We start from the raw sequence: 21,394 nt of genomic DNA on the forward strand, positions 1-21,394 counted from the left end.
AGGCTGGCAAGTGGTTTGGCCTCTTTAAATACAAATTCTGTGCATCACATCATTCTCATAGAAGAAAGTGGGAAAAAGAGTACGAAATTTTCTGTACCATTATTATCCTCTAGGTTTAATAACTTCCAATTTCCTCATATTATTTTTACATGGAGTGTAAATTAAATCCTTGAACTTTTTAAATATTTTTTAATCTTTTTAAAAATGTATTTAAGTAATCTCTAGACCCAACACAGGGCTTGAACTCACAACCCCGAGATCAAGAGTCGCACGCTCCAACAACTGAGCCAGCCAAGTGCCCCTAAATTAAACACTTTAAATTAGCTATCTTTATTATGTGGGGAACAGAAGCCACACAAGTTTGATCATAAGTTATTTCTCAGCAAGAGTTGACTGGATGTGTAGTGTTACTCAATTGTGCAAGATCAGTTTATGAGATCATTCAATTGACACCTAAATACTCAAAGGAGGGAACCATACTATTATAAAGCATGTCGTTTTCTTGTTGTTTATAATATCTGTCACACTCTTATGTGTTGGGGGAGTCTTGTCATCAGGTATGTCATGAAAATCCTCATTTGAAGATTTTTAGTTCACTCCGTACAATAAGTTTTTAAAAATAAACTAGAGAGGGGCACCGGGATGGCTCTGTCCGTTGAGCGTCCAACTTCAGCTCAGGTCATGATGTCACAACTCGTGGGTTTGAGCCCCGCATCGGGCTCTGTGCTGACAGCTCAGAGCCTGGAGCCTGCTTCGGATTCTGTGTCTCCCTCTCTCTCTGCCCCTGCCCCATTCACTCTCTGTCTTTCTCTCTCTCTCTCAAAATTGTAAATAAACATTAAAAATAAATTAATAAAAAAATAAAAAATAAGTAAATACAGTAGAGAAAAAGAGAGGTTTCGAGGACAGAAAAACAGATGTAGCACTTGGTTAGACAGGAGGGCCATGTTCAGACTGTAATCAGTGTATACCTCCTGGCTGATGAATGCTGTGGTTTTATTAGCTTTGTTTGTGATTAGCAGCAGCTATCTCCACTTAACAGCAAGGGTTCCCACAAGAAATAACTGATAGCCCAAGCTTCTTGAGTGACTCCTTCATTCATTCCACAAACATTTAATAAGCACTGTTTTCCTTGTGAAGCTGTCAATGGTTTCTAGTCACCTCCAAAATCTTAATCTGTGTATATGCTGCCTTCATCAGAAAGCTATGTTGCTTTGAGTTTTTAATTGAAAAGAATATAGATGAACCTCTTTAGGCCTAGCCAGTGAATAAAAAAGCAAATTGATAGGGCAATTAATTAATTGAAAGTATGGAATTCTGAAACTTCAAGGATACCCCAGAAAGCATATACCAGCTCATTTCACAGATGAAGATACTGAGATTAAAAATCACAAGTTGCTGAGCCAAAATGGGTTGCCCAGGGACCATGAACCTGGTCCAATCGGTCAGTTATTGAGCATTAGCTGTGTGCCAGGCAATGTACCAGGCACTCGTGGTACAAAGTTGAATAAAACGCAGTCTGCCCGCAGGTCAACGAAGGGTTACAATGTAATGTGATAAGGTCAGCGATTGAGATATGAAGATGATGTTTAGTAAGTGCAGAAAGAGGTTATAAATTCAGGTAGAGATCCTCAGGAAGGCCACATGATATGGGACTAATTCTGAGCTACTTCCCAAAACCATGTTACTGAATACCTTCTTTACCTGGGTGATGCAGATAATTGAATTCCCAGGGCAATGATTCTTAAACTGGGCGTGCATCAGAACCCCCTGAAGGGCTTGTCAAAACACAGACTGCTGATTCTGTTTTGAACAAGCTCCCAGGTAATGCCGATGCTGCTGGCCTGGAGACCACATTGTGAAAACCAGTGTCCTAGAACACCCTCAGTTGTTGTGTGTCTCTACAAAAAGCATATAAAAAGAGTGCGGATTTGCTGGGCAAGACACCTTACTTTACAAACCCCTCTAACATATCATAACAGAGTCTAAGAATCTTTTCAGTAATATACCAAGTCCAAAATTTTAGATTACACAGTAATGTGAAAAGTCAATACACTTGAACTTACTTGAGATTTTTTTTTCCTTTAAAGTCATGGATTCTGTACCAATACATAGCAATCAAAACTGTCTCAAGGTTAGTAGTCTCTAAATCTTGATGTTCACAATCCCTTAATATAAAACCTCACTTTGAAATTAGACTGTGTCCCTGACTGGGCTGCTTCCTGCTGTTTAGGGAGACATTTGATCCTGCAGAGATCTCATCCCCACCCCACCCCCATTCCTTCTGCCACTCTCTCCTAAAGTTCTTACACTTGGGGAGCTCCCATTGAGGCGCGGAGAGATGGACCCAGATGCTGTGCTAATTCCCAAGAAGAAAAGAAAACTTTGTCGCTCTTAAGGAGCCTTCTCTGTCTCTGCGCACACCTCTGTAGCAGTCGAGGCTCTGTGGGGCTGCCTGCCGTGTAGCAGTGTGATGAGAAAAAGATCGTCCTCTTCCCTCACAGCTGTTTTTAGATATCTGGTGCCAATATGTATTTTGGAAGCCTTCTACAGAAAGGCACACATGCATTTTTAATGGTAAAATGCTTATGTTCATTAATTAGTCAACTTTAAACAAGGTAGCCATGAGAATTTATATACCTCAACGAATGCTGAGTATGAGCTTCTTTAAAAATTCAATAGAGAAGACTAAATTTAAAATAATTTTCCATGTTTTCTTATCCTCTAAAATGTTAGTAAAGAGACTATTTTTCTAAGAGATGATGAACACAGTTACCTAGATTTGTGATTGCTTCTTCAGGTCCCTTTACCTTGACATATGAAGTGAGTAAATATCAGATTATATGATATGTACATAATTTCTACATTTTGCTGAGAAGTATACACACACACACACACAATCCTCTGTTACATGTTTATGTGTTTATATGTGTATATTGCAGAACCACAAGCATTTCATGTACATATCTCTAAATATGAGAATCACAGAAGCAGGAAAGCAATTATCAATCAACACCATTGGATCCTCATCCCAAAGCCCACTCTCTGGCATTAGTAGGGACTCAATAAACAGTTATTAAACAATGGGATGGATGAATGATTCTACTCGGTCTCTTACATGTATTTACTTCAGCTTTTCTCGACCCTCCAAGACGTTTTCTTTTCCAAAAGAATTACTTATTCATTTTATGTTCATTAAAATGGCTTAGCATAATATTCAAACATATTTCTTCAGTTTTTTAATGAAAATTGAAAACATGTGGGGTACTAGATCAGTTATAATAGAGTACATGAACACATGCTCATTACAAATAAAGAAAATAAATGGCAAAAGGATGGAAGTAAAGAGGGAAACAGTAAAAGAGAAGGAATAAGTATTTATGATTTAACTATTTGTAAACACTAAGCAAACCTCGCTTTTAAGTATCTTTGAGAAAGTGTCCTAAAAACTCGATTATGGGAGGTGACTGATTTGAAGACCAATATATCTCTTTTATTTAGAGTTCTGTCAACATCACTTGATTTTTTAAGGAATAACTTTAAAAGTCAATCCATATTTATATTTATCATTATCTAAAAATATCAATATCTAAGATAGACATAAAAGTATTTATGCAAGTATCATTAATAAGCAATATTAGTGGGGCACCTGGGTGGCTCAGTCGGTTAAGCGTCCTACTCTTGATTTTGGCTCAGGTCATGATCCCAGGGTCGTGGGATCAAGCCCAGTGTCAGACTCTGCTCTAAGTGTGGAACTTGCTTGGGATTCTCTCTCTCTCTCTCTCTCTCTCTCTCTCTCTCTCTCTCTCCCCCCCTCTGTCCCTCTCCCCCACTCGCACATTCTCTCTCTCCCTCTAAAATAAATAAAATGAAAAATATTTTTTAAAAGCAACATTTGTAAGGGTGAACAACATACTGACAAGAAATGTGAGGCTTTTCTAACTTGAAGTGACCTAGAAATTCATCCTAACAATACTAAAATACACGTGGTGATGAAGAAACATTTTTAATTAATGCATTGTTTTGGTTTTTGGGTTTTTTTGGATAGAGAAAAGTTTACCTGACCTTAGGGGAGGTTGAAATATTTGCAAGACATTAGGATAAATTTTAAGACTAAATGCAAAATCTCTGGAGAAGGTATGGGAAGAAATCACTTGAGGTTTCTTGTGAATTTTTGTTATGGTTTGATCATAAATATCATGCAAATATCCTTTGTCAGTGTGTTTTGGCAGTTCTTCCAAGGAGACCAAGGAGTAAAGAGGATTACAGAAAGAAAAAAAAAAAAAAAGGGAAAAGGAAGCTGATTTTACAATAGAAAATGCAGTGGGGAATTCTGTAACTTTCTAGTGAATTTTCTACCTCATTCCTATGTCCACTATACAGTATTACAAAATCTTTGTAAAAACCAAAAATGTAAACTTCCGTATACAACCAAAACTTTATCCTTCTCAACAAGTTTGAAAGTAACCAAAAATTAATCCCATTGTTTGTTCAAATATAACAAGTGGGGTGATTTTGGATCTTAGAGACTGAAACACATATAGTCTAAAGTAGAAAGGGGAGTTTTTCAACTCACAGAATCTAAAGAGGATTGACAACAGAGCCACTGGAAGGACACAGGTACAGCTTGGCCTCAGGAGCAAATATAGCTAGAAATGTACTATCAGGACTTGCCATCTTGTCTTTGCTTTTCTTTGTATACCTGCTTCAGTCTCTTTCTTCATAAATCTTCTTACCTTACAATGAGATATATCGATTCCTTTGTTCTACGTCTTATAGCGGCAGTTACTTGAGGGAAATAAATTCTCTTGATTCTCTCTTTGGAACAAAGTCCTAAAATCATAAGCAAATGATTTACTGACTCAGTTGGATCCATTGGCTACCCCTGAACCAATCAACAGTTTGGCCTGGAGAATGGAGAACTAAAATAAGTTCATTTTAGGTGCAGATTAAGCCATTGTAGCTAGGGGAGCAGAATCATGCACTAACATGGCAGCTCCCTTGGGTACCATAAAGTTTGACAGTAGAGAATATGGGGGCCGATGCCAGGCAAAGGAAAATGTGGTACTGAACGGGAAAACCATATGTTTCAAGTACCCATAGCAACACCAAGGGAAAACCACATTATACCTGTGTTGGTTAGACCTAGACTAGTTCATGGAAGTCTAGAATCTAGACCACTTGACTCTAGACACATGACATATATAGGTAATAGCATACCTATACCGCATGAACAAAATCTTGATGGAGCAAATAGATTTAAATGATGGAGTGCTATCTTCTTCATTAAATTCTTTTTGAATAGTCAACTGAACCCTTTTGAATTCTTGCAAATATTTATGGCCATCACTAAACAGTTTATTCCATAATTGTTCTACAATTGCCTGAATAGCAGGTCTGAATTCCTAGCTCAACTGTGGGTATCTTATCTTATGCTTCCTTTTATTAGAAGACTTCTACACCAAGACTAATGTTAAGCACGTAATTTATTCCACATTCATTCCATAAATGATTCTTGAGAGCCTACTAATTTCTAGGCAATATGCTCAAAGCTCAGGATACAAAGATGATCAAAGATGATCCTTAAGGAGAGAATATGATTTGATGTCTTTGTCCCAATCCCATGTGACACTGAAACCTAGCATACCCAAATTTGATCTAACAAGTGAATTGCCTCTCCAAACACTAGTAGTGCTTCTAGATGCAGTTTAGTTTGCCTATCCAGAAAAATCTGAATTTTCCTCCTGTTTAAGCCAAAAGGCTATTAATGCAAATCCGATTGCATTTGCATTTGGTTACATTTCTGATGGAAACATTCATATGCAAATGAAAATTCATGAAAAGATAGCCAGATAATTCCAATAGTTGCTGAAATATCAAGATAAAATTAGGATGTTAAAATGTCCATCCATCCATGTTTACTAGGCTTCACTAACGATTGTCAAGTAGGACAGTGTTCTTGAAAAGCTTAAGTAAGTCATGCCTTAAACATTTGACAACATTCTAATAGGTCTGGGTTTAGAAAGGAGCTGCTATATTATTTCCTACTGCCACAGTGCTGAAAAAGAAGTCAGTCCCTGGTCAAGTCAGTCAAGTTGCTCAAAAGTGGTTCATCTTTGATCCACCATTTTGTCCCCCTTATCTTTTCTTGCTCTTACAAACAAAAGGTGATTTTTGATAGATGTAAAGTCACTTCGATGATCCAAAACAATGAACAAAGAGTTTGTGCAAGTTGTCCTTTCTTCGTACCCTCTAGAGACTTAATGGTGCAAGTTGAATGACATTCACTACCAATAAATACCATTTGGAAAGCATCTATGGTATCACGAGTATACCCATGGAAAATTGATCTGAATCGATGTTCATATTCTTTTCAAAGATTTAAGACTTGGGGGTACTTGGCTGGTTGAGTCAGTAGAGCATGCAACTCTTGATCTTGGGCTTGTGAGGTCAAGTCTCATGTTGGGTGTACAGATTACTTACAAATAACATCTTAAGAAATAAATACATACATATTTAAGATTCTAAGAAAAGATTTAAACAACTTTTGAGATATAAAATCATAATCTACTATTACACATTCCAAACCTGTATTTGAAGGAAATATAGGTGTTGGAATCAGACTGTTGCTCTTGGTCAACTTGTTAGAACCTGGAGTGCAAAAGAGGTCATACTATTCAGGATCGTTAGCACTTAGTTTAATAGTTTACAAAGTGTGATGCTCTCCAGTTTTCTTTTATTTGGTACAAGGTTTTAGTTCATAGTTTCAAGTGTTTTTAGAATTCTGGTGTTCTCTGCTTTGGTGACTGTCACCTATCATCCATCAAATTGGAAAGCTTGAACCTAAGGAAAGATCTTAGCCTCTCCCTCGTTAGTACACCCAATCCTTCCCCCAAGCCTAGTGTTTTTATTTAAGTATCTCTCAAGTCTAGCCACTTCTCATAGTCTCCATCACCAATTCCTTAACTTTTATCTTTGCCTGTTTTATGACAAGACTCCAAACTGTTTTCCCAGAATCCACTTTTCTCTTTCTGAAATCCCCACCGTACTACGTAGCTAGAGTTGTCATTTAAATATGCAGATAGGGGGGAGGGGGAGCCTGGGTGGCTTTGTCGGTTATGCCTCTGACTTCAGCTTAGGTCACAATCTTCCGGTTCTGTGAGTTTGAGCCCCACATCAGGCTCTCTGCTGTCAGTGCAGAACCTGCTTCAGATCCTCTGTGCCTTCTCTCTCTCTCTCTCTCTCTCAAAAATAAATAAAAAAACATAAAAAAATAAAATAAAAATGCAGATAAGGGGTGCCTCGGTGGCTCAGTTGGTTAAGCCTCCGACTTGGGCTCAGTTCATGATCTTTTAGTGTGTGACTTCAAGCCCCACATCTGACTCTGCACTGTCAGCATGGATCCTCGCTTAGGATTCTCTCTCTCTCTGTCCCTCTCTGCCCCTCCCCTGTTCGTGCATGCTCCCTCTCTCAAAAGAAATAAATGAATGTTTTTTTTTTAAATGAAAAAAATAAAAATGCAGATAATTCACAACTTCATCCAATCATCTCCTTGCTTAATACCCTTCAGGGGCTTCCTGTTTCTCTTAGAATAAAACTCAAAACCTTAACAGGGCTACCACACACCACATGTTCTGGTTTCTGCCTGCCTCTCTACCCTCACATCATATTGCTTCCCTTTCGCTGTCTGCACTCAGCACTGTCTTTTTAGATAGTGATACTCAGCATGCTCTTTCCAGCCTCCTTGTATGTGCTGCTCTTCCCCAGCTTCTAAAGTTAGTTGACTTCATGCTTTCTCAATTAAAGTTTTCCTGATCTTCTAGACTCCATCAGGTTCCACCCCACCCCTTTCATAGGACCATACAACTTCCTTGAGTAATATACATGTGAGTTTGTAACATTGTTTTTATTTTTGAGAAAATGTCAGTTATACTGATTGTTCTCATGTCTTCCTGCAGGATGAAAATGAATCTGTTTTTTGCTTATCAAATCAAGCCCTTCCCACTTTCTGTTCTTTGCATCTATAATCCACAAGTTTGTAACAGTGAAGGCACCAATAAAAATGAAATAAAAATAAACATTGAGTAGCTCAAACATCATCCTGCCACAAACTGTCAGAGATAATTAGTATGGCAAATACTTTAATATCTTATATGGCAGAGAAGGTGAGGTGGGGAATATAGGGTGAACGAAGCTTAACTGCTCTCAGAAACTATGAAAGTAGGGCTCCACCCCCTAATTATACTAGCAAATGACTTTCATCCACCTACTTAGGGTGGATACTACCATACCAGCCACACTCCCAACACTGGCTTATGCATGAAACTTTTTATTTAGGGTATTTAAGCCACAATTTATTGCAGAAACATATCTAGAAGTTTCAAATATACAAAGTCTTGTGACACAGTTGCTGCAGTTGATTTACAACTATTATCCAATTCATGGGAATGGAGTCATAATTACAAAAGTTACAAATCTTCAAAATCACACAGCACAATAGCTGTTTCTTTTGCTTTTATTAAGCATCTCTGTTCATTTTATTTTACTTCTGATTGTGAGCTTCATTTTATTTTCAGGCAGCTTTAAAAAATACTGATAAGGAAAGATAAAGTGCCACATCCCATGACTCTTTAACAAAGTCCCATTATTATCTCTCTAGGAATATCTGTCCTTTCACATCTGTGTCAGACTGTGTAGTCCTGGCCACCTGTGATGTTCAGAGAGTGGAAGGTTAAAAGCTTATATTTAGCAACAGGATGTATCTGTGGTTAAGCACTTTAAGTTTAGTGGACAATAAAAAATTAAATATACCTTTCTCAAAAGAAGAGGAAGTTTTATATAGACTGTTATAGTAGCTTTGAGCTCATATTATCTCTCATGTTATGGGTCTTAGAATGTAGTTCTGTTTTCTTTTTTTTTTTAATTTTCCCTAAAAAAATTTGAAAAATGTCTTTCACTCTTTGTGAATTATGCAGACTAGTATTCCAGGAAGGAGGAAAAAAAAATGTGCCTATTTCACTTAAAGCAAAGTGTCTTTTTTTTTTTTTTTTGCATGTATTATTCGATCAATAACCGGTCACCTGCCACACTTCTTACAAATAAATTAGGTGTGTGTGGTCCTTTTTGCAAGTCAACGTTTCGTAGTAACCGTGATGTGCGTAGGCTTGGGCTACCCACGAAGAAGGCCCTGCAAAGACGCTTCTTCTCCTTTTGTGATTTCAGTCAAGAATGCAAATTGCACATCAGACTTTGAGGAATACTTTGCCAAAAGAAAACTGGAGGAACGCGACGGCCACGCAGTCAGCATCGAGGAGTACCTTCAGCGCAGTGACACGGCCATTATTTACCCAGAAGCCCCTGAGGAGCTGTCTCGCCTCGGCACGCCAGAGGCCAATGGGCAGGAAGAAAATGGTGAGGCTGTAATTCATTTTTAGCCACTACGCTGACCTCTGCAGCTGTTACAATTACAAATGCACTACATGCCTGGGTGTTTACCTTAAAATTTGAAGAACAGCTGCAGAGGCATGGAATTTCATGAGCAAAGATTAGAACTGTAATTTTAGGGTATTGTGAAATTTTTTTTGTCAGCAAATTTGTGTCATTTGTACATCCAATAAAGAACAAGAACAATTAGAGCCTATTCCTAAGAGATAAAAATATCGGAATTGATTCCTAGGTTTCTGAGATATTTCACTTTGGAGGAACACAAAAAAAAAAAAAAAGAAAAAGAAAAGAAAAGCAAAAGTTTAGCAACAGTGACCCTGCCCTTCTTCTTCTTCTGACACCTGAAAAGCTCTCCCACGCTGTGAATCCCCGAGTCCCATGTGACCAAAGGTTTTACTCCGAACTGTCAGTCGCCTAAAGAGAATTTCCTCCTTCATCAGCTGTTTAAATTTCCCCCCAAAAGCGCCCCGTAATTAATTAACTTCCCAGCGCAGTGTGAGCTGATTCCGACACGTCTGCGCCGGGTGTGCGAGGGGCCCGGTGCGCGCCCAGGCCGAGGGCGGCGATGGTGCTCTGGCCGAGCAGATTGCAGGGATTCCTGTCAGACCATCCCGGGCAGGCAGCCCATTAGCTGCCATTGATTTACTGACCTTTTGGCCTGCTTCTCTCCCTCTCGTCTCTCGGCTACAGACCTGCCACCTGGAACTCCAGATGCTTTTGCCCAACTGCTGACCTGCCCCTACTGCGACCGGGGCTACAAGCGCTTGACGTCACTGAAGGAGCACATCAAGTACCGCCACGAGAAGAATGAAGAGAACTTTTCCTGCCCTCTTTGCAGCTACACGTTTGCCTACCGCACCCAGCTCGAGCGGCATATGGTGACGCACAAGCCAGGGACAGATCAGGTGGGGGGTTGGTTTTAAGTGATTTCTTTCTATAATAACCCCTTAGAGAAACGATATTGCTTTGATTGGCAATCATTATTAATTTTTCATGGCATTTTGAAGATGCAGATCTTTTAATGGTAATAGCTTTAATTGAGGTCTAAATGATTTTTTGATGGTCTCTTCTAATATGATTTAATAGTCTTATGTTCACGATCGAATGAGTGTGTTAATTTCTAATTTAGAAATTTTATTTGCACTTTAACTTGACTTTAGTTTCATTTTTATGTTCCACAAAAAGTGAATGAAATTGTAGCATTTTAATTATACATTATTAAACATCTCAGCAATTTTAATTCCATTTTTCACCTACTTTTACTCGGAAAAAATTTTTATCATATGGGATCTAAGTCATAGTAAAAGAAGTGTGCATTTCTTTCGTTTGTCACACAACACCTTCAATTACTTAGAGTATTTTTAGAAGCTGCTACTAGTTTATGAAATCTAATGAAGTGTTTAAAAAAATCAAAAGGCATATTACACACATATATAAAATAAACTGATGAATACCGAAATATTGGGTGTGTATTTAAAATGATTCCTTTTGATTCGTTTGTCTGTGGCTAAATGTTAAGATCACTCCGCCTCTGTTGACTTGTTTGTGTTAAAAATAAAAACTCTCTCTTGAACAGGTAAGCACAGCCTCTTAAATCCTTAAAGTGGTGGAATACGATTGATTCGTCCCTTACGTGGGTCCCAACAGGGTCCCCTACATGTTGTGGCAAAACTGCTCTCTCTGTTCTCCTAGGAGAATTGACTGCAGATTGATATTATGTGTTTCAATGGCAACAGAAATGGTGTGCCTGAAGTCCCAGTAACTGGCCTTACAGATCTGGAATTCTCCCATATAAGCCTTGCTACCATATCTGTTTTAAAAATTATTAAGCAGGATATTCTATAAAATTCTTACATTGCTTTTTTCTTGTGGGCATTATTTTCTTTGAATAAGGAAAATGAGGATAATCAAACACAATCAAGAAATGGTGATGATACTATATTATGGAATTTTACTATTGTAAAAGAACAGCTCATGAAAATCATTCCATTTATAGCTGATTGGGCTTGTCACCTGAACGTTTTTCAAAGTTCAGTTACAAAAACTATGCTTGCATAGTTACATTTATGTAACAGTTTATCTCCCCTTGCTTATATGCACAAAATCTCTAGGAAAAAAAAAGTGCCTAGATATTTATCTAGCATAACTGCTTTAAATTTCACATGCAGAAGTGTGATTGTGTTGGCGCATTATGAATGGTAGCTTTGGTGTTGAAAAGTCCCCTCATTTGCTCATGGCATTTACAATTAGTAAATTAAAATGATTGTATCATATTAACAGTGGCACAACTAAAGTTTATAGTAGTCCTCTGAGGGCTGTGGGGGGAGACAAAGCAGCTGTTGCTGTTTGTTTATGCAACTCAGCAACATATGAGCGCTGGTCCCTCAATGGCGCTCGGCGGGCTGGGCTCCGCTTGATCTTTGAAGGTTGCTGCTGTTTGAACAAACCTCCCTGTGTCCCATGTAACACCATCTGTCTCACTAGGAATGTGGGAAGATTCAGCACACCCTAGCAGTTGTCATACCGTTTCTGTGCTGTCTTTTTGCAAAAGGCTTTTGTGTCATTGCTGCTTGAAAAAGGCTGACCTCCTACCTTGAGCATCCAGAGTGGATGACTGTATTTTTTTTTTTTTTTTTAGAATTCTAAGTCACAGAGCTTTTTTTCCCTTGTTCAAAAAGGTCAGCTGTGTTTGATTATATCTTTGCTGCTTTTAACTTGTCTTTTCAGCAAACTTTTCTTCTTTTTTGTCCCTACTCCCTAGCACACTACTAAAAAGGAAAATGAAAAGTCGTTGAAGTCTTTCCTACTGGCCTGTGATAAAACTGCTCAAGCAGCTATAACCCAAGATGTTGTCTCTTACATTTGATAATGAATCAAATCTGATATGCAGCACATCAGGAAAAACAGGGTTTACATTTGCTGCTAGCACAGTGAATGGGATATTTAAACATGCTTATCGTGTAATGAAATATTTATAGTCAAGAATTTTTTTGTTTGTGTATGTGTGCTTTTTTTTTTCTTCTTTAAAATTGATATTGCTTCAGTATGAGATACACTTTTACCCTGATACAGAAAATTTGATAAAATTAGTTCTTTGCATGGGGAGTTTTGGGGGAGGCTGTTTAGAATTTTCAGGATAATATTTATTTATTTCCTTGACAAAACGGTTACATCCCAACAGGGAATCTTCAGATTTTAAAATGTGCCATAAACACAGAGAACCACAAACATCTTTACAATTATACTTTCTCATCTCCAAAGGCTCAAAGAAACATTTCGGAAAAGAGACTACAGAGATAATTCTAAAGCAAGTGTTGGATGCGCATGTGAAAGCCCTTTTTTTTTTTTATTTGTTCCAATTTTATTGCCAACATTATCACTTTTATTGCAACTCTGAAAGACTGGGCAAATAAATAAACATGCACTCAAACCTTTTGGCCTGTCTGAAAAATAGAGGCCTTTTAAAAATATTTGTAACAAATTTCCTTTGTTCCTCCTGCACAAAACTGATGTCAGTCTTTCTCCTTTTATAGCACCAAATGCTGACCCAAGGAGCAGGTAATCGCAAGTTCAAATGCACAGAGTGCGGCAAGGCTTTCAAATATAAACACCATCTGAAAGAACACCTGCGAATTCACAGTGGTGAGTAGCAGAGGTGCTGGTGCTCACATTTGCATTTTGTGCCATTAGGAGAGTTTTAAAAGATTGTTTGAAATTTACACAATCCTGTTTGTAGCTTTTTGGAACTATGCTTTTATTTCATAAACCGTGCGGGCCTGCTCTGCCTTCCTGAGACTGATGGTACCACCAATAGCGTGATCTTACAAATCAAAGAGGAATGCTTAGACTTCCTAAAAATTGCAAATGCTTTGATTTGTTACAAAATCTAGAGGCTCCTTCTCGTCCTTTCAGACACTCTGCTACAGATTAAGTATTTCTGACCTGAAGAAACTCAGCTGGCAAATTCGGAAGGGTATTCATTTTCGATACCTAACCATGAAAGAAAAAGTTGAAGAATTTTGGATGAGAGCTTTTGTATGATAAATGTTCCTTGATTCCTGGGAGCTGTATATTACAGAACAGCATCCTACCACTGAGATTTCTTCTTTATAACTATTTTGATAGCTCTGCCAAGCATTTTATTACCAAATTGGATGCTATTCAAAGGACTAGTTGGATTGGTAGAATCAATGGAATCTCTACAGAGTTGATTAAAGCCATGGCTACACTTCCCTTTAAATACTGTGACATCTTTATTGTGCTATTGACCACACATTAATCTGACACTCTGTTTAAATAGGAGGCTGCCGATGGCAAGACAAGATTTGGGATCTTGGCTGAAAAAGGCATAGATAGCCCTCACCTTCCACTGCTAACATCTTGAATTATGTTCTCCCAGGGTAGATAAAACCTAGAAACAGTTACGGCCACATAATTCTAAGCTAAGCACCTAGAATGTAGAGGTACCCCATTCTGTTCCTTCCATGTGGTTTCACAGATTCTTGTATTGGCAGACAATCGTCATTGTTACCCAATCAAAGAAGTGTAATGTTAATTTTGATTATCATTTTAGGTGAAAAACCGTACGAGTGCCCAAACTGCAAGAAACGTTTCTCCCATTCTGGTTCCTACAGTTCACACATCAGCAGCAAGAAATGCATTGGTTTAATCTCTGTAAATGGCCGAATGAGAAACAATATCAAGACGGGTTCTTCCCCTAATTCTGTTTCTTCTTCTCCTACTAATTCAGCTATTACCCAGTTACGAAACAAATTGGAGAATGGAAAACCACTTAGTATGTCTGAACAGACAGGCTTACTTAAAATTAAAACAGAACCACTAGACTTCAATGACTATAAAGTTCTCATGGCCACACACGGGTTTAGTGGCACTAGTCCCTTTATGAATGGTGCACTTGGAGCCACCAGCCCTTTGGGAGTCCATCCGTCTGCCCAGAGTCCAATGCAGCACTTAGGTGTAGGGATGGAAACCCCTTTACTCGGATTCCCCGCAATGAATAGTAACTTAAGCGAGGTTCAAAAGGTTCTACAGATTGTGGACAATACGGTTTCCAGGCAAAAAATGGACTGCAAGGCTGAAGAAATTTCGAAGTTGAAAGGTTATCACATGAAGGATCCATGCTCTCAACCTGAGGAACAAGGAGTCACTTCTCCTAATATTCCACCCGTAGGTCTTCCAGTAGTGAGTCATAATGGTGCCACTAAAAGTATTATTGACTATACATTAGAAAAAGTCAATGAAGCCAAAGCTTGCCTCCAGAGCTTGACTACTGACTCAAGGAGACAGATCAGTAATATAAAGAAAGAGAAGCTACGTACTTTAATAGATTTGGTCACTGATGATAAAATGATTGAGAACCACAACATATCCACTCCATTTTCATGCCAGTTCTGTAAAGAAAGTTTTCCCGGCCCCATTCCCTTGCATCAGCATGAACGTTACCTTTGTAAGATGAATGAAGAGATCAAGGCAGTCCTGCAACCTCATGACAACATAGTCCCCAACAAAGCCGGAGTTTTTGTTGATAATAAAGCCCTCCTCTTGTCATCTGTACTTTCTGAGAAAGGAATGACAAGCCCCATCAACCCATATAAGGACCACATGTCTGTACTGAAAGCGTATTATGCTATGAACATGGAGCCCAATTCTGATGAACTGCTGAAAATTTCCATTGCTGTGGGCCTTCCTCAGGAATTTGTGAAGGAATGGTTTGAGCAACGAAAAGTCTACCAGTATTCGAATTCCAGGTCACCATCACTGGAAAGGAACTCCAAGCCGCTAGCTCCCAACAGTAACCCTCCCACAAAAGACTCTTTATTACCCAGGTCTCCCGTAAAGCCTATGGACTCCATAACATCGCCATCCATAGCAGAACTCCACAACAGTGTGACGAATTGTGATCCTCCTCTCAGGCTAACCAAACCTTCCCATTTCACCAATATTAAACCAGTTGAAAAATTGGACCACTCAAGGAGTAATACTCCCTCTCCCTTAAATCTTTCCTCCACATCTTCTAAAAACTCCCACAGTAGTTCTTACACTCCAAACAGCTTCTCTTCTGAGGAGCTGCAGGCTGAGCCTTTGGACTTGTCATTACCAAAACAGATGAAAGAACCCAAAAGTATTATAGCCACGAAGAACAAAACGAAAGCTAACAGCATAAATTTAGACCATAACAGTGTTTCTTCATCATCTGAAAACTCAGATGAGCCTCTAAACTTGACTTTTATCAAGAAGGAGTTTTCAAACTCAAATAATCTGGACAACAAAAGCACTAACCCAGTGTTCGGCATGAACCCCTTTAGTGCCAAAACTTTATACACAGCTCTTCCTCCACAAAGCGCATTTCCCCCTGCCACTTTCATGCCACCAGTGCAGACCAGCATCCCTGGGCTACGACCATACCCAGGACTGGATCAGATGAGCTTCCTACCACATATGGCCTATACCTACCCAACTGGGGCGGCTACTTTTGCTGACATGCAGCAAAGGAGAAAGTACCAGCGGAAACAAGGATTTCAGGTAATGAGACCTATCCTTTTGCTCCGAACAGAGGAGATGAAAACTATATTAAACCGTGTACGCGCACGTAGGGGGAAAAAAGTCTTAGTGAGAAAACCAAGTGCCGTGTTTTCAGCAGACATGGCAGTTTGTTTTCACTTGAACCTCAAACTGAGTGGGCTAGCCAAATAAGTGGAGAACCAGTGGAACACTGCTCTGTGGAAGCACATGTGCCCTAAAAAAGAGGAAGATTTTAATACCTGTTTTGGAGGTTTATTTAGATTGATCTGTATGTTTTTAGAATCATACATCGATAGCAATATTGGACAGGGCTTACGTAGACGCTAAAAGTTACCATTTGCAACAGTCGCATACTTGTATAGATGTTCACAATTTGCAATCATTACATGTACAAATTTGACATGTACTTGGTCTTATAGAAAATCGTGTATTTTGAAGAGTATTTTAGAAAATATTTTGTGCATGCCACTTGACTTCTTACGTAGTTTTCGAACCAGTAAGTAATTTATGGTTTTCGAATACAAAAGCAGGTATGTTTTAACAACACGGATTATAATCCCTATTTGGAAAATAGGAGCACAAGGAGCAGTGTACCTTTGTAACAGCTGTTCCAGGATTCCAATTTCCAGTGCATCTGCCCTCTCTGTAAATGTATTTAAGCCTATTTAATCTCCTCTAATATTAATTAGTGCAAACGTAGTCTAAGAAAACTGAACTGTGAGCTAGCAAATGGAAATGTATGTTATCATGCAAGTTTGCACTCCTTTGGATCAAGACAAAATAAATATCAAGAAATTTAATAATTTACTGATCCACATTCATTATTGCTCAATGCTGAAGGCTGTTTTAACATAGATAGAACATTGATAAAAAGTGTTATTAATATTCCCTATTTCAAATTAGAAAATTAAATATAAAAATATAGCTTGAGGCCTTTAGTTGGTAGACATACATTTAAATAGATTGCATAATAATAACATTTTGTACCTAAATATAAAATTCAATTAAAATGGGGTTTCTACAGCTACAGATCATTTCTAAAGTTAACCACGCTGGAAAACACACAAATTCCGATGTGTAATGTTCACTCATGGATATTTCCCGATATAAAGAAAACTAAGGATTTTAGAAAATGTTATGTTTTTCTCACCTTCAGAGTTGACTGTGTTCTACCCTTGAAAAACAATGAGCTGTACCATGTAGGGCAGAGAGGGTTTATATTTTTGTGGAAATGTGAGACCTCATCCATTATTCGTGGAAAGTAATAGGTTTAAAGCAAACAAACAAACAAACAAACGAGATCGATTAATAGCCAGCACTTTTGAGGTTCTCCAAATGTCAGCCTACGTGAAGTTGTTTGGTATAAACACAAAGAGAAGAGACTGTGTTGAACTATGTGATTATATCACAGGGAGAATTGCTTGATGGAGCACAAGACTACATGTCAGGCCTAGATGACATGACAGACTCCGACTCCTGTCTGTCTCGAAAGAAGATCAAGAAGACAGAGAGTGGCATGTATGCATGTGACTTATGTGACAAGACATTCCAGAAAAGCAGTTCCCTTCTGCGACATAAATACGAACACACAGGTATGAGTGACTTTGACTAGCTAGTTAGAGCTTCCCGGCCTGCTGTACATTTCATAATATTTAATGAGTACACTTGTGCAACATAAGATGGAACATATGCTGATACCTTCAACAAGGAAGAAATAATGCTTTTGCCTAGCTCAGTAGGACTTTTTTGTTGCCTGTTTATTGGATCATTCGTGTGTTTATGCGTGTGCTTGTCTTCAGATCTTTCAAGTTAATCTGGAAGCCAAATTCACAAATCCCGTCAAAGGTATATTTAAGTGGCCAGGGCAATGAAATGGCATGACACAGCCCCACTACTGAAAATGTGTTCCAATTCCTCAGTTGTAGTGACTCTGTTTATGCGAAAATTTAATGAAAAATTCAGCCAGTCATATATTAGTTTGATCACCCAAACTCCAAGTAAGCTACGACTTGGAGGTAGTTCTGTTTGGTTTTATAAATTGGCCATTTTTTGAATAAAGCAGAAGTGTCAGGACTGGGAGAGAGAAAGGTATAAGTCAAGTAAGCTGCCAGACGAGCTACTGAAGCTACTTCTATTTGAAAGATGACAATAAAACTTTCTAAATTTAATTAGCTTATTTCCAATGCATGCATTACCGATTAGGAACAATCATACAGAGTTGACAAGATCGCAGCCTAGTTCTTCCCTCTGAGCGAGTAGAGAGATAGTGGGTTAATCTTTCAAGCCAAGGGAGAAGTACCATAATTCGGAGCAGCATTGGTTCCCACAATCCCAGATCTGCTCCGCAGCCCCGTGGTGGAGCTACACCTGTGCTCGCTCCCTCCCTCCTTCTCCTTCCACCTTTGACCACAAAGCAACCCAGCCCCATCCCTGTCCCTAGTCCCTAACCTGTTTCCAACTTTTCTCCTCGGGATATTTGGCATGCTGTACTGGCCCGAGATGGGAAAAGGAAAGAGTGTAGGTCCTCAAGCGAAATACTGGCAGGGGGAAATGATATGAAAACTCTCATTTTAAACGAAAAAGTCTAGTATCACACATTTTAACATAGGGCAAAAAAATATTAGCCTACCAATGCTTTTGGGGGGAAAGTGATGAAAAGACAAAAAAGATAAGAGAAGGTAATGTGAACACTTTCTGCTGTATTCTGACTAAGTACACTGCGCTCTTTTTAGTATTTGAAAATATCCCTGGGAAGCACTCGTCCTCATCATCTGCCCTTGTCCCTCCCTGGGCATGTGCGGGAGGCAGCACAGTGACCAGGACCTGCCCGAGTGGGGGGAGGTTGGGTGAATAGTAGGTGTTCAGGGTATTTGTGAAGAGAACAAGGTTGGTAAATAGCAGTACCCTTACTGCAGCCACACCAATTCTCTCTTTCTTCAACTGTCTGATATTAGTTAATATTGTTTTAAAAGCTCAACTAATGATACTCCAAAGACAACCTAGTTTGAAAAGCAAATCCCGATAGTTTCTGCACTTGTGTGATATAATTCAGTGTTTGAAACGTCAGAATTTTCCTGTATTTGTCTTTTATCCTAGATATCATAGATGTTTTCTTTAGTACCAAGTCCTATTTAAATATTTATGAAGATATTTTCATATCTAAATTTACTTTAATATTGTAATCAACCTCAAATATATTTTGTATTTCATTATTCAGCTACAATAGGCACATCACTGAAGGCATCTTTCCCTCTCTGATTGATTTTATTATATGACCATATGCAAACTCTATCATTTACTACATGGTGAGTCTAAAACTTTTATTTTAGTGAGGGCTATCATACATATTGACATCCAGTCAATATCTTTATTTCTTACAAATGAGATAGTCCATAAACTTCATAGGCATATAGATAGTTGAGAGACCCAAAAGTTGACAAACATAAATATGCATCATCAATTTGCAAAATATGCTGTATTTTAAAAAATAAAAATAAAATGTTCCGGTTCCTTAAGATGTAAGAAGATCTGCTGCCTGGAAGTAATGTATAGCAACAAGATGTTAATCATCCAATGGGTTCTTTAAACATGTGATTAGTTATCCTCCCGTTGGCTTCCTAGCTTGTCAAGTTTCCAGTGTGTTAACTTTTTGGTCTCTTGACCAAACATCTCATGACATTACTACTGTCAGTGTATTAGGTTCCATCAATGTGAAGTTCTCCATGACTTTTCTCGCACTATGATGTATGTAAAAATTTAGTCCATTTCCCTTCTCTAATTGGGCCCGGAAGCCTTTTGTTTGTTTATATTAAGCACTAGTAATGCTTTGGGGATGTACTAATGTGAAAATTGCAAGTGAAAACAGTCTTTGGGTTGACTGAATCTAAGGTTTGGGAAATGAAGCTGAATCATCATTTGGTTACGTGCTAACTACAAATGTGTCATTGATAACGTGTGTTTGTTGCATCTCTACAATTTAACATATAGAATGGCTTAAATTAAGAAGGAAATTATGAGCTACCTATTCTTGAGATCTTGTGCTCTTTTACCTTGACCTGTTTAATTTATTTCCTAGGCAGACACCAAAGACATAATGCTTAATTTCCCTTACCCATGGCGTATGGCTTGCTCGCTTTTCCTGGGGCCTAGGCCTGGGATCGGGACTGGGAGACAGAAAGGGAATACTCTCCAAATGTTGACTTCAACGGGATTAATTGTCACAGGCCAGGACTGTGAAACACAAAATCTGAAACTCCCGTTAGACCCTGTCAAGAACTCCTTTGTATTCCACTGCAGTTTAAATCTGACATGTCTTGAGTAATTTCTCTATTGAGACATTGTGGTAGGTACTCTTAACCCTACCTTATTCAGAAAAGTAATAGAAATATTTCTACTTTTGAGTAGATAAAGTCAAAGTTTTAAATAAATTACCGACTTTGTTTCTCAGTTATGTGATAATATTTTTCATACCACAAACCTTCCATTTATTAACTTCAGTTATCATTCTAGCTGTCAGGTGAATCATGAACCTTGAGATTAGAGAAACAAAATTACCCTAAAAAAGTTTTGATTCACTCAGTGTCAAGTTGGATGTTTTTCTGAATCTTGCCCATATAGAAATTTAATTCCAGAACATCTTGATTTGAATCAGGTAAACAAGTCAAACAGATTTAAAAAAGATGAACATCCAAGTCAGGTCTCATTTAAATTGAATGTATTAAATACTTACTAGTGACACTTCTGGAGATTAGTAGACTATTTCATCAAGATACAGGTCAGTCCCCCTACACTTACACCCAAATTCTGTCCTTTGCCTGGGATAATAGCTGTACATTTCATTCTCTCGGGTTGCCAGTTCATAATGTAGAATTAATATATTTAAGCATTTCGTTTATTATGGATTGAATTCGTTGAAAATCGATTGCCTGCAATCATAGAATACCTATATAATAGACTGCAGTTTAATGGGCATCCCCCAAGCATTTCCACCAGGCCTTGAGAGTTGTCCTGGAGAGTGTGTGTTCTCTCTCAGGGCATTGCTCTGTATTTTGTTTCTTTGGAAAAGAGAGAGCCATACCAACTGTGGCAACTGTGATGTTCACTCACAATTATTCACAGCCGATCTGTGAAGTCACCTAACTGTCCCACTTTTCTCTGCTCCTGAGCTGATGAGACATCCAAAGGAGGCTGTAGGACAGTTCCACTCAGGCATGCCCTAGCAACTAAAGCACCAAGAAATTTTCCATCTACCACCTGTCTTCTTTCCTTCAGATTTACTTCTTCCATGTACTCTTCTTATCTTGCTTATAACTTGAGAATTATTGAGCATGTATGGATAAAAATGAATAAAATTACCTAACATTAATTGAGTGCTTACTACGTGCAATCCTCGTTCTAACCAATTTAC

At 38.4% G+C, this 21,394-nt stretch overlaps 1 protein-coding gene across 3 annotated transcripts in view; it reads left to right on the top strand.

Moving 5' to 3' along the window:
- The window catches only part of ZEB2 (zinc finger E-box binding homeobox 2), a 133,286-nt gene that overhangs the window by 104,509 nt on the left and 7,383 nt on the right, over nucleotides 1-21,394 (top strand). For 2 of the 3 annotated variants that reach the window (XM_019455277.2, XM_019455282.2), the window contains exons 5-9: nucleotides 9,223-9,411; nucleotides 10,135-10,349; nucleotides 12,978-13,086; nucleotides 14,018-15,987; nucleotides 17,399-17,579. In XM_019455277.2, the coding sequence (XP_019310822.1) occupies nucleotides 9,223-9,411; nucleotides 10,135-10,349; nucleotides 12,978-13,086; nucleotides 14,018-15,987; nucleotides 17,399-17,579 (2,664 nt within the window). The remainder of the gene's footprint in view (nucleotides 1-9,222; nucleotides 9,412-10,134; nucleotides 10,350-12,977; nucleotides 13,087-14,017; nucleotides 15,988-17,398; nucleotides 17,580-21,394) is intronic. The other variant, XM_019455284.2, reaches the window with a different exon arrangement.

The sequence above is a fragment of the Panthera pardus genome, unplaced genomic scaffold, assembly GCF_024362965.1.
Source record: "Panthera pardus isolate Hobbes unplaced genomic scaffold, ASM2436296v1 HiC_scaffold_10, whole genome shotgun sequence".
Taxonomy (NCBI): domain Eukaryota; kingdom Metazoa; phylum Chordata; class Mammalia; order Carnivora; family Felidae; genus Panthera; species Panthera pardus.